Raw genomic sequence first — 13377 nt, forward strand, 5'->3', positions numbered from 1 at the left:
TTAACAGCTGGGGGCTAAATTATGAACTGATTAACGTAAACTAGAGCTCAGCTTTTGTAAGTTATCTTGGCACAATTAGGTGCTGGTGAGTTACTCCAGCATTAGACAGTTGCTGAAGCTGGGAAAAGATTATACTTTCTGAGAATCTGTCTGACAGCTGGTGCTTTCAGGGGGTGTGGGAAGCTCTGAGAAATGAGAAGGATTTGGCATGATGCTTTGGCCAGAACCAAATTCAGTTTGGATACACTGGAAACCATGTGATTGCACTCTCCCCTTCAGACAGACCATCCAGTGGAGGTGCAGGGAGCTTCCCTGTGGTGGTGATGGCTAAATTTTGAACAACCCTTTTCTTTGGCGTGTATTGGAAGCTCCACTGGCTGCCAGGAAGAGGAATCTGACTGTGACAAATCAAAAGAAAGATGTTGACAGGAAAGTTAGCATGTTTCCCTGCACTCAGGAGAGGCAGTCTGTCAAAGCACACAGCCCATGTAATGGTCAGGGTGGCACTGCCACAGCTTTCCTTACAAGTAGGCTTCTTCACTGCAAAACATCAGAAAGAAGTAACAGTTTAGGTCCAGCAAGTCACTCTCAGACATCCTTTTGTCCACCCATCATCTATTAAGGTGTGGAGTATAAGTATGAACTTACCTGTTTATTGTAGCAGTTTAAACATTTTACAGAAAAAAAACAGCAAGAGGCAGCTGGTGTTTCCTTAGATTAATACATTTTGTCAGTCAGTCTTTACTCCTTAAACATGGAATGAATAAAACCTTGTGTCCTGGTTTTGTCAGGGGTGGAGTTACTTTACAGCAGCTGGTGTAGTGCTGTGTTTGGGAGTTAGGATGAGATCAATGTTGTTGATGTTTTCAGTTGTTCCCAAGCAGTCAGGGACTTTTCAGCTTCTCATACTGCCCTGCTATGGAGAAGGCAGGGGGCACCCAGGAAGCTGGGTGCCAGGGCAGATGACTCAAACTAGCCAGAGGGCTATTCCATACTGTATGATGTCCATATGTAACTGGGGGGGGTTGGCTGGGAGGTGGAGCAGCTCAGGAACTAGCTGAGCATCGGCTTTGTATAGTGAGAAATTGTGCTGTTTGTAACTTTTTTGTATATTCTGTTCTTATTACTATTATTAATATTCCTTTTCTGTTCTATTAAACAGTCTTTGTCTCAACCCACGAGTCTTACTATTTTTTTTCCTTTTTGATTCTCTCCTCCATCCCATTTGTGGGGGGAATGAGCAAGTGACTGTGTGGTTGTTTTAGCTGCCTGGGTTAAACTGACACTTTGATAGAAAAACTGTTTCAAACAAGTACATTAGGTTGTGCTCAGAAGGTAGATTTATTTATACAGGAGAGTTGCAGCTTTATTTTGTTTCTTAATTTCATCTGTATGTCAGGTAACTATTAAGAGGTTTTTATATTTTAATTAGAGGTTTATTAGAGGCATTTCAATTATAGCTGTGCTCACCAAAATAATAGTTAGAAGTACTTCTAATCTTACTTGAGAAAGAGAGAACTGCTTGTATGTGCTTATAAGTGTAAACCTGCTGACTTCTGGTAACTAAAATACCTACTGGTACTTTGACCGTAGGGGTGGTGACACTGTGAGGGGAGTAAGACAAGGAATGAAGTGAGTAGCATCTCTCTGCCAGCTGCAGAAGCATTACCCAGCTGTGGTGCTCCAGCTTACTGAAGAGAAGACAGGGGCCACTACTAGATTAAATGCTTTTCCAGCAGCAGTTCCTTCAGAGCTCCTGACGCCACCTTTTACCTTTGTGCTTTGTACTGACTTGAAAAAACAAAATCTGGTAAACTTTGCAATACGTTGTTGTCTAACACACAAGTTCTAGAAAATGCAGTAGGGTTGTACTTTGTACAGCTAAACTGTGTAGAAATGGGAGAATACTTGCTTGAGGTTATCTGATGAAAGCTAGGATGCTTTTTGGAAAGGTTACTGAGCATCAGGCAGAGCCCAACTCTCATTTTGTATGCGCATTTATCTTCCCCTGTCTCTCCAATTAATGCTGCTGCGCTGGGCGAGAGGTGCAGGTACCTTTTGAAATGCTAATGCTCCCATGGAATATCCTGGTTCCCTGTCAGCTCCAGAGGAGCCGCAGCAGAGGTCAGCAATGAAAGGTTTAATAGAACTTCTGCCTCCCACTGACTTACCGCATTTCAGCCATACAGAGACAACAGGCTTCCAGCAGCTGTCTGCCCTGACACGTCTCCTCTTCCCCATTCCTTGCCACCTGAGCTCACATTCCTTACCAAGATGATGTGTTTTGTTCCTCTGTGCAGCCCAAGCATTTTCCGCATCCGCAGTGCACTGTGACTTTGCAAAATGTTACTTACCAGTGTAAGGGCTCAAAGCCCGAAGAAATTATATGGATATACATTTAAGGTACTCAAGCACACCTTCACCAAAATAAAGGGGGTCAGAAGTTGGCTCAGTGGCTGTTGTACAGGCAGTTGGAGCCCAGGACTGAAGACATTTTCATTAACCGCACGGGAGTCAGTTTTGCCTTTTGATAGTTGTGTCATCGTCAGATGTTCTGGTTTCCTCCTTGAGACTTTATATCTTCTGGGTAGGTGTTTTTTAATAATTTGTTGGGTGGCAATTCACCTTTTATGGCTGGTCTTCCTCCTTTTAGATTTTTCTGGCCATGAAACAGAAGATTAATCTATAAAATGATGTGTACATGAAAATTGGAAAAGGCAGGCCCAAATGGGAGAAGCATAATTAATACTTTTACAGATCTCTCTTTGCCTGCTTGGAACAGGTTGTTCAGTAAAGGGATAAATCTCTTCTTGTTGCACTTGTCATTGTGTAGAAATGGCTCTGAAGGATTTCTGCTGCAGTTTCAAACCCTGAAGAAGCAATGGACTTCTTCAAACTCAACCTCTCCTGCATAGGTCATTTTCCCCAGTTTTGAAATTCTGTATAACAGATTCTAAACCCAGGGCAGGTACTTAAGGAGAGAGTAAGTAAACTATGGAAGCAAAGAAACCCCAGTGAATGCCTGTCACATGTAACTCCTTCCTGTTTGATTGTGCTTGACTTTTAAGTGTTCTTACAGGTGTGAAAGTTCACAGAGAAGATATGTAGAGTTAAAATACTAATCATCAGAACTGACTTTTGAAATTTTATAATGAGTTTTCAAGCTACACTGTAGGTAGGGGTTGTTAGTGACTATCTAATTAGAAGGAAAAAATATAATATGCAAGTTTCTAGCTCTTCTAAGAAAGAAGATAAATTGTTTATCTTGTCTTAGAAAAGTTTCTTCTCACCTTGGAGCTGTATAATCCAACTTTGGTGGCACTCCATGAAGAAGCCCTGAGCTGGCTCTGGCTTCTGGTCCTGCCTTTTTGAGAGTAGTACCTAAATACCAGTTTCTGTATTTTTGTGACTCCTTTGATCTAAATTCACCAGGGTTCAGATCTCATCCCTTTGGTTCCTCACATCCTGTCTAAAATGTGAACAATTTACCCTTCTCTAAAGCAGTGGCTGATTTTCTTGAACTTTTAGGGTGAATTCTGCTATGCTTTGACACACAAAGATGGAAAATTGTTTTGGGTGTCTTGCCAGCCTCTCTCTTGTCCAGTTCAGATACCCTCACCTTACAGAGGGAGTCCTGGTTATGTTGCTCATCCTCTCTCCCCTTTCCCTTGGCTTCACGTCCTACAAGACTAGATTCAGGCACTTCTGGATGAGTACTTATGCTTCCCCAGCTTTCAAAATCATGTGCTCATGAGTGACTCATGCTGAGCCTCTGCTGCTTATTCTGCCACTGAATTAATATTAATATCCCTGTGCAGGGATGAAACATCGCAGCTGGACCCTCGTTTTTGGGGTGGTTTTTTGTTAATTCCTTTTTACTAAGGATCCAGCAGCAAGATTTGGTGCTTGAGCCTGTGAGATGCTGAGTTTCTTCTGAGAGGCACTGAAAGGTTTCAGCTTTAACTGACTGTAAGGTGATGGCTAGAACGTTGCATTCATGTGTCCCCTATTTTAAGCAACGCATCAGTCTGTACGTAACAAGAAGCAGACTCTGGGAGTTGCTTGTCCTATGAGAGTGTTCAGCACTGTGGAAAACAAGCAAGCAGCTCTTAAATCTTGGAGCATCATTTTATTTTGTACTGTATTGATTGTAAGTGGAGAACTGTTTCATTTATTGACAATTAAAAAGAAAAATACAACAGTTGTAGCTATCGTTAACACTTTTCTTTGTCACTGAGGGATAAGGTTTTGAAGGCATTAGCTACTTGATTTTTGTTAATGATAACAGGAGTCAGTTGGCTGTCCCCTGCAGAAGATTTCCCCCTGATGTGTCCTTTGCATAGCAGTTTGAGCTGAGGGTAGTATGTTCTACAATTTATTTCAGGTATTTTTTATTATTTGCAAGGTGACACTGCATACCAGGCAAGCATAAATGAATGCATTATTGCCCTCATATCTTCACACACTTTTATCTTTTTCTTTAAATCATAGCATTTGCAAATAAAATAATACTTTTATGCTCTCTAACACTAAAGCCTTTAAAAAGTAGGGGGAAAAGAAGTTGTTCTCCAAGGTTGCCAAATATTACCAAGTACTTTTAATCATGGAGCATGCTGACGACAGGTTTGGTAATGGTCTGTGCAAAGAATTTTGACATGGTCACACAAATCTGCTGCCTGTAGCCTGGTGTATGCATATACTTGCTTTCTTTGTTAAACCAGGGTCTACAGGACTGTTGTTGTTTGCCTCCACCCCCTTTTTTGGTTGTTTAGGGTTTGGGGTATGTAAAATTTTGTTAAATCTCATCAGGTTGAATTGTAATATGCAAAGTGTTCTGTGTATGCAATTGCATAATGAACACGAGGGTTTTTTAAGGTCTTGGAAGAAGGGATGGACAACTGGGCAGATTGTTTTATTTTCTGAATCCATACAGGAGCTAGCACAGGGTGGTTGTCAGTCCCATCCCTACACAAGTATTATAATGATAAGGGAGGATTTGTGGATTGAAATATGTGATGTGAACCATGGAGTCAGAAAAAGTAAGTTAGCTGACTTCAAGAGAGTATTGATTGGGAAGGGTGGAAGAGGTAAGGACTGTGCTTTAGTTGTTCTTTGGTAAGTGATGGAATCCTTGGTGTGATCTGCTCAAGATGAACTGGAAGAAAATGCTTTTGTTATGGTCTGTTGGAAGCTTATTAGTTGTGTTGGTGTTTGGCTTCCGAGCTTCAGGGTAACCTTGCAGGTAATACCAGGAAGGTAGTTATAGATTAAGCAGACGTTAACTCTAAATACATCTTTCAGCCTGGCATTTCTCTTTTCCCTCGGAACTCACCTCTGTACAGCTGGATGGGGCATCTGGGTACGCTGCTTTGAGACAAAATACAAGTGGCATCTCCTTCTGCTGTACCTGTCTCTGGGAGTCGAAAAATGCTTTGATCTTCACAGCAGTTAACAGTATACTGCTGACAGATTTAAACAGACTTCAGAGCCTTCTGATGAGAACAGCCCTTACTCACCCTTCTACTCTAGGAAGGCAAGCTGAAAGAGCACCTTAACAGTTAGCAAATGTGGATTTGGGGGCATTGATTTTTGTTTGTGGGGGCTTTTTGTTAAACTGTGATTTTAATACCTATCCTGAAGTAATGCTGGGAGTGCTTTTTAGCTTCTGTATTCCCAACTACTAGACAGTTATGCAAGTCAAAGCTGAGTTTAGTGACTGCTTCATGTTAAGTCTGCAGCATTTAGTCTGTGGTAAAAGGCCCTGGTTTTGAAATGTATTTTTAGTCGTGGAAGAAGAAAGCACGGGGAACCCACTCCGTGCCCTCGAGTGACACAGCTGGGACACATGCAGCTTGTCTGCATGGGATTTTTTTCTGTGCTGTAACTGAAAGGAAGCAAAGGGTACTGCAGATACTGCCTTTAAATGTTCATGTCTCTGATGTTAACATTTGTTTAAAAAAGGTTAATTGCAGACAATTATGTGCTAAAGGAGCTACATCACAAGAAAAGTCAATAGTACTAGGAAACTGTAACTTTGAATTAATGATAGAACTGAACAGTTATGCCAGAGCAATTTATTTAAGGCAGCAGCACAGGTTTTTGTTATAAACTGCTTAAATGTGATGTGTTGGGTTGTTGGGTTTTTTTCCTTTTTTGTAATTGTATAAAAAGGCATACTTACCACTCCACACTGAATTCTTAAAGTGAGTGAATAAAGAACCACATATTCTGAAGTTTTAAATTTAACATGCTGTTCATTAGTGTTGAATATTTCAAAATAAAACTGCTTCCTGAATTAAGCTGTGCCCATTAGATGACTGTCTTGGAGGCAAAAGGCACAATTGTGCTTACTTAGCATAAGAATCTCAGAGTTTAAATAGCATCTATTTATTTTGTAATCTGTGTCTCTGGTAGGAGTTTTGCGGTACTGGTGACAAAATTTCGCTATGTTAATCTTGAAACTATGGAAGACCTGCTGGAGTTGTTTTTTTGTGGTTTTTTTTTTCCCCCACTCTCTAGCCCAGCATCTGGAAGCTCATAAAACTGTTCAGTCAGCATTCACCCTGTAACCAGTATGGATAAACCCCCCTTTGAGGTGGGAACCATCTCAAAGGTTCTGAGAAATACTGCTGCTTTTCTTGATGAGCTCACTAAACTTTCAAAGGTTTTGTATTGAAACTCTGTGTTGTGGGCTGTGGATTTTTTTTTTTCTTATATGCATGAAACATAACCAGTCTGCTATAGAAATGCCTTCATGTCCTTATCTGAACACATTGCTGGCCCTCCTGACTCCACACATAAGTTAGGTGGATGCTGTATGGCTCCAAGATGATGTGATGAGAACAGGAAAAAAAGACCAACTGACCAAACCGAAACAACCCCTGCCAAAGGAAAGAGAATGAGAAGTGAAGAGAAAGAACAACTCTGGTGAGCCCAAAGCCTCTGAGGAGTTTTTGTTGCTCAGTTCCTGGTATTATGGCGCTTGACAGCTCTAGGAAAGGCTTGGTAGACTGGGCTGGTCTCACATGAATTTTATACTTTTGATCCCGTTAGGATTATGGAGTTGACTCACTCCCGATAAATATCCAGTGTAAGGCAGCAGAGAAACAAGACAGCTGAGCTGGTCAAGACGTTATATGCGTAGTGATAATTGATAGCTAATGAGACTGGTAAAACGTGGTTCTGAAATGCAGGAGACTCTGCCATCTGGATGGTTTAGAAATTAAAATTTTAAATGGCACTTTGAAAAGGAATTAAAGAATTTTGTCACCTTGGACAGAAAGAGAACCTCCGTCGTTAAAGGATACATGCCACATGTCACTAAAACACGTGTAATTTTCAATACAGTTATGTTACAGAATAAGAATTATTAATGAATTTGAGGTCAGAGGTTAGGAAAACACAGGCTAGACTAACATAATACCTGGTTTTAATCTGTACTTTAAATAAGGGCTGCTGTTTCAAAGTTTATGGAGGGGCCTTTCCTATTACTTTTTCTGACATCATTTCTTCCACTCACAGAGAGGTATATTTGATATGTGATTCTCCAGAGCCTGTTCTCCTGGACTGTCCTGTGCTCTGGAGTAAATAGAAAAGTATGCCAAACAAACAAGTGAGAACCAAATATTATAAGATGCTCTTAAATTACATTAGTATGAGTGGTTTTTTTTTCATATGTATCTAAATATCATAATGTATAATATACATTTATATATTGTAAATATATTTAACTTATACATACAAGCTCTTTCCTCTTTTCCTGTGTCAGCTAATGCTGATCTTCTCTAAGGTCAGTTAGCCTAAGAAAACACTGCATACAATGACTCCTCTTCATTTGTGTTAATTGGAGAAGAGCTTTGACTAAATCCCGCCCACCTGAACTCCTTCCACAGAGCTCAAAAGGACCAAGTCAAATGCAGCTTCTGACTTGTGGCTGAACATTGACTTGATTTTGTCGGCTTGTGCAGTCAATGAGCTGCAAAGAGCAGCCATCCCCTGGAGATAAAGCTGATGTTTTATGATGTTTGTGAAGCAGACAGTGCAAGTTGAGGTTTAGTCATGAGGGTATTTTTTTAATTCATCCAGAGAGTCTTTATGTATTTTCCTTGTTTCTGGTGCTTGTCAAAGGGAAGGAGAAGAAAAGAATGAAGAATTGATGCTATTCTAGGAAAAGGCTGTGTTCATTAACGCGAGACTTACACTTTTTGAAACTTTGAAGTTCCCAGCCTCGATTCCTTACCCTCTGTTAGTCATCTCTGGCTTTATGGTGGCTGCAGGTGAACCACTGAGAGAGGGTCTTTTGAGAATGGATGTGGCACTTCTGAGGAGATGCATGCAGGGAGTGTAGCAGGAGCCCTGGCAGAGCATGTGGCAGGCACAACTAAATTTCTGCTTTCTTTTGCTTGTAAAAATTCGAACAGAACTTAAGCTAGCTTTTGTCATGGAAATGGTTTTACTTTGGATGACAGTGAAAGCTGTGCAGAAGCATTTGATTCAGAGCAGATACTTTTTTGGCTAATCTGCTCCCAGTTACGTCTGTTGAAACACTCGGGAGAGATGTTTGATTAGTTAAAAGCACTGCAGTCTGTAGGTACTGTAGAGGAAAAAAAAATTACAAAGATACTTTTGGATTTATGTACGGCATTTCAGTAAGATAAACAACCTTAAGACATCAGCTTTTTCATCAGAGTGGATGTGTGCATCATTCCAAGTTGGATTTCTGTAACAACTGGCTGTGGTTCTTACTGCCCAACCTGTTGGGACACCTCCAGGGCCACCACAATTCTGTAACACCTAGAGTGAATGTACTTTTAATGGCTTTTTTTTCAGTAAGGGTAAATGAAAGGAAACAAATTGAAAGAGAATACCTGTGGGTTTTTTGGCTTCTTGTATTCAGGTCAATGGCTTACTCACTCCTTCCACCCTGGTGGGATGGGGAGGAGAGTCAGAAGATAAAGGTAAAGATAAGGTAGTTTACTGAAGGAGAGGGAAGTAACAACAATACTTAGAACAGTATTTATAAAGTGGGTGGTGCACAATGCAGTCTGCTCACCGCTCCGAAACCTGATGCCCCTCAGCCTGTCCATGAGCAGTGACCCTTCCTCCCCCACGAGCACCCTTTATATGACATTCCCGACCAGTCCCTCCTTTATATGAGCATTATGTCATTTGGTATTGAACACCCCTTTTCCTAGTTTGGGTCAGCTGTCATGTCTGTCCCTCCCCCCTTCCCAGCTTCTTGTGAAAATTAATTCTATCCCAGCCAAAACCTTGGCCATAGTAAATATTTCACTGGGACACTTATGGAAAAGGGTCTGTTTTGGTTTTTTTTTTAAAAAAGGTTATTTAAATGCTCCATTTGGAAAATGTGGTACTTCTTGTACATTGAAAAAGTCAGTCTTACAATGAAGGACTAAATCTAATTCACTGTTTGTTTTTTGCTGGCTATGAACTACACTGACTTGAGCATATAAAACAGTGCACTGAAGCATTTGGATTTCTTCTAGCTGTTTTCTGCGGTCTCAGTAAAACCCAGTACAGAAGGGACTGCCTTTCCCCCTGCTGCGAGTGTGGGAGCATCACTTTTGGAGAGATTATTTTTAGAACTTATTCTTTTATAACAGCCTTAGTAATAGCAGAGAGCAGTGAGTTTGAAATGCCATGGTTGCATATGAGCTAACTCACAACAACTGTACTTACCAGCTTCAGCTGAAGCAGCTTCTAGTTTTCAAAGAAAATGGTGGCCAGTGACTACGTATCTCTTCAAATTTTTGAACAGAGCCAGAACACAATAAAATTTCATAAGTTTTATTGATGTGGGGAGTGTGTAAACCCTGCAGTACTCTTGTAAAACCATGAGGAAGAAAAATATTTCCCAATATGCTTTGGCCAATTCCTCATAACTCAGCTTGAGCTGTGAACTAATTTGCTGATGAACTCTCATACCCCTCGTAAAGTATAGTAACCTTGAAGAAGAGGAGCTGTGTATTCCATTTGTTAGAAAACAGTGAAATTACAGCTTTAATTTCAAAATTCAGTTCAGACTTGTCTGTTGAAATAGTGCCAGCACATTCACCTGTTGTCTGAGCTGCTACTCCAAGCTCCAAGAATTGTGCAAAATGGAAAGCTGTGTTCCTGTGGGGTTTTGGTTTGGTTTTTACCCCCAAAAATATTGTTAAACTGTTCTTTCAGTATGACGGTTGAAGTTTCATTACAAATTTTATAAGAATTTTTACAGTAAATATTCTGAAGCATTCTGCAATTAAAAAAAAATCATGAAGAAAGTTGAGATAAATATCACAACGTTACAATTACTATGTGCTTTTACAGCAGCATTACTGTACAAAGGGTTGGGATTTGAAATGAAGTCTATACACATTTTGTGCATCCACAATATGACTTACAAACCCCCAAGCATTTGGCTTCCATATTTTTGGAGGAGTATTTTTAATATGCAAGAAAGGCGGAAATGATGACATCAGTAACAACTAAAATACAAATCTGTGGAATATTTGTGGCATACCAGCTGTCCAAGAATCATCATCCCCATCTTCTGAACAAACTCTATATCCTCTGAGGCTTGATGTACAGCACTTGGCTATGGGTTTTTTCAATTACTTTGCTGACTGAGTGATGTATTTGAAAGCCATTTGAGAGTTGACTTTCTAGAAGAATGCAGATGGAAGCATTGCCTCACTGACCCAGGGAGATGTGTTAGCATCAAAGCGATGTGTAGCTCCCTCAGAAGAGAAGAGACACTAGATTTACCAGTTTTACAGTTCATCTGTTACCTTATTTTGTATCACCTGATATCAGCGCTTGCTTTAACATGCTTTTAACTAACTCCTGTTCCCTTGAGAGATTAGTGCTTATACCCCTTAGCACTCTTGAGAAAATAAATATTAAATGTAGTAAGATGGATTAATTTTTCATTTCACCGCTCATTGCTTTCCTTTCAGCTTCTTGCCTGATTACATCAGTGGTGATTTTGATTCCGTTCAGCCTGAAGTCAAGGAGTACTACAAGGTCAAGGTAAATTAAATCTCTTTGATTTTGTGTGTGTTAGAGCATTGCAGGATCCAACCCATTAGTGCCCTCATTGGTCATTAAGTGATTCTAGCTCCGCTGGTTTCTTTGAGGCTTCAGCTGTGAAGCACCTTACAGCTCAGATGTTGCACTCTGTCTGGCACTCTGCTAATGTTTAAAGCAAACATGGGAGGTGCAGCACTACCCGAGTCCTGCATAGGGTGCAGTTTCAAAGCACCAGCTCAAGCAATGGATCGTATGTTGCTGGAGATCATAGCACCTAGAAAGTAGGATAAAACTTTCTGAAAAATTTGTGACTCCTTTTGCTCAGTGAGATACAGAGCAATAAAGAAGGACCTCCTGCGATTCCCATAAGCCTGGCACCCACAGACATTCTTGAGAGTTTCTCTGTGTGATTTTTTGCAAGATACGACTACCTTTTTAGAGGGAATCTGTGGATGGATATGTCTGCCTCTTTCATCACCCACTGAAGCCTTGAATTAAGCCCCGACTGCTTCAGTAGTTCACTTTTGGAGTGCCTTCCAATGGGGTTTTGGACAAATTCCTGCATACCATAATTTATTCCTAGTGTAGCATTTCCAGTGAGCAACATAAATGTAATCTCACATTTCTTACATCTTAGGGCTTATTGCTGGCTACACTCCTACCAGTTTCAAAGTCCTGCCTGTGGCCAGCTGTTCTGTGTTTAACACTTCAAGAGCCTGACTGTATAGGCTTTTGTGCTGAGTGCACCCTGGCGCCTTGGACAGCAGGTTTCTGCAAATTCAAAGTTCTCCTCAGTGTGCCAGCTCACATTTGCAGCAGGCTGCGCTTGCAAGAGCAGTGTTTGATCCACCTGAGCTAGTGGACTTAGAGGTCTGTGATGTGTCTGCTGTTGATTCAACCTGTGAGGCTTAAATTTGCATGAAATCTTCCCTGGTGGACTCGGGATCAAATGAAATGGTGAGAACAAAAGGGTTCAGACTGCGAGGGGAGGGCTGTAGGAGCATGAAGCACTGGGCTTCTGTTCCTCCTTGAGCACTATGGGGTTTATTTCATATTCTACCTCAGCGTTTAGACAGGAGAAGCATGTGATGGCTGTCTGTCTGTCTTGGGAGAACAGCTCCAGCAAAATGCTCAGGAATCTTTATGTTACAGCTTGGAAAGTGAAAGTAAAATAAAAAGCTTTGGCTTACTGCTATTCATTACAGATTGGAAATTCATCACCTGTGAGTAAATGAGGAAACTGCAAACTGCAGTGTGCTGTTTGTCATAGGTACTGGCATTAATATTCATATAAACTGCATGTTGGTAGGTAGGTGAGGCCTGCCAAAGAATGCAGGTTAGGGACTGATCATCAGGGAGAGGGGAGATGGAAGAGGTAGGTAGGGGAAGAATCCCATAGCGTATGGAAAGGGGTAAGTTAAGCTAAACGGGTATTATGCTGTTTCATGGGGATTACTTCTTTGGCCCCAGCATCCCTTTTGTCAGCTCCATTGTAGCTGACTGTTGATGTGCAGTTTATATCTACTCTGGGAACACATAGCAAACCATTCTGTTTCATGCAGAGTTCATACACCCATGCAAGTGCTGGGCTGTAAAGCAAGCAATATTTCATTGGGATTGCAGCAGTGTAATTGAGAGCCTTATTTAGCCTGTGGAATACTTGCCTGGGGTTCTCATACATGACGAGGAAAAGCAGTTTGACTTTAAGATTTTAAGTTTGGGTGTACGTGGCAGGAAAAGTAATTGTTTGTATTTTAAAATTACATTTCTGTAGTCAGGATATCAGAATGGTAAATAAAGAAAATAAATTTTGGACTCTGTGCTTGCATCACAGAAAACCAACAGCTTCCTAGGCTGCATCAAAAGAAGCATGAAAAGCAGGTTGAGGGAGGGGATTCTCCCCCTCTAATATGCTGAGGTGAGGCCACACCTTGAATATTGCATCCAGCTCTGGAGCTCTAAACACAAGAGGGACGTGGACCTCCTTGAGTGAGTCCAGAGGGCCACGAGGATGATCAGAGGGCTGGAGCACCTCTGCTGAGAAGACACACTGAAAGACTTGGGGTAGTTCAGCCTGGAGAAGAGAAGGCTCAGGGCAGGCCTTCTAGCAGTGTTCCAGTGCCTGAAGGGGACCTACAGAAAAGCTGGGGAGGGGCTGTTTTCAAGGGCATTTAATGATAGGATGAGGGGTAATAGTTTTAAACTGGAGCCGGCTAGGTTTAGATTAGACATGAGGAAGAAGTTCTCTGCTGTGAGTGTGTTGAGACACTGGAACAGGGTGCGCACAGAAGCCGTGGCTGCCCTGCTCCCTGGCAGTGTTCAAGGCTAGGTTGGGTTGGGGCTTTG

General features: G+C 41.3%; 1 protein-coding gene across 1 annotated transcript in view; it reads left to right on the plus strand.

The window, feature by feature from the left end:
* The window catches only part of TPK1 (thiamin pyrophosphokinase 1), a gene marked incomplete at its 5' end in the record, with an annotated part of 397071 nt that overhangs the window by 146548 nt on the left and 237146 nt on the right, over positions 1-13377 (plus strand). The window contains one exon of the mRNA XM_084279962.1: positions 10959-11031. Coding sequence (XP_084136088.1) covers positions 10959-11031 — 73 coding nt within the window. The remainder of the gene's footprint in view (positions 1-10958; positions 11032-13377) is intronic.

The sequence above is a fragment of the Gallinula chloropus genome (assembly GCF_964237585.1).
Source record: "Gallinula chloropus genome assembly, chromosome: 2".
Lineage (NCBI taxonomy): Eukaryota > Metazoa > Chordata > Aves > Gruiformes > Rallidae > Gallinula > Gallinula chloropus.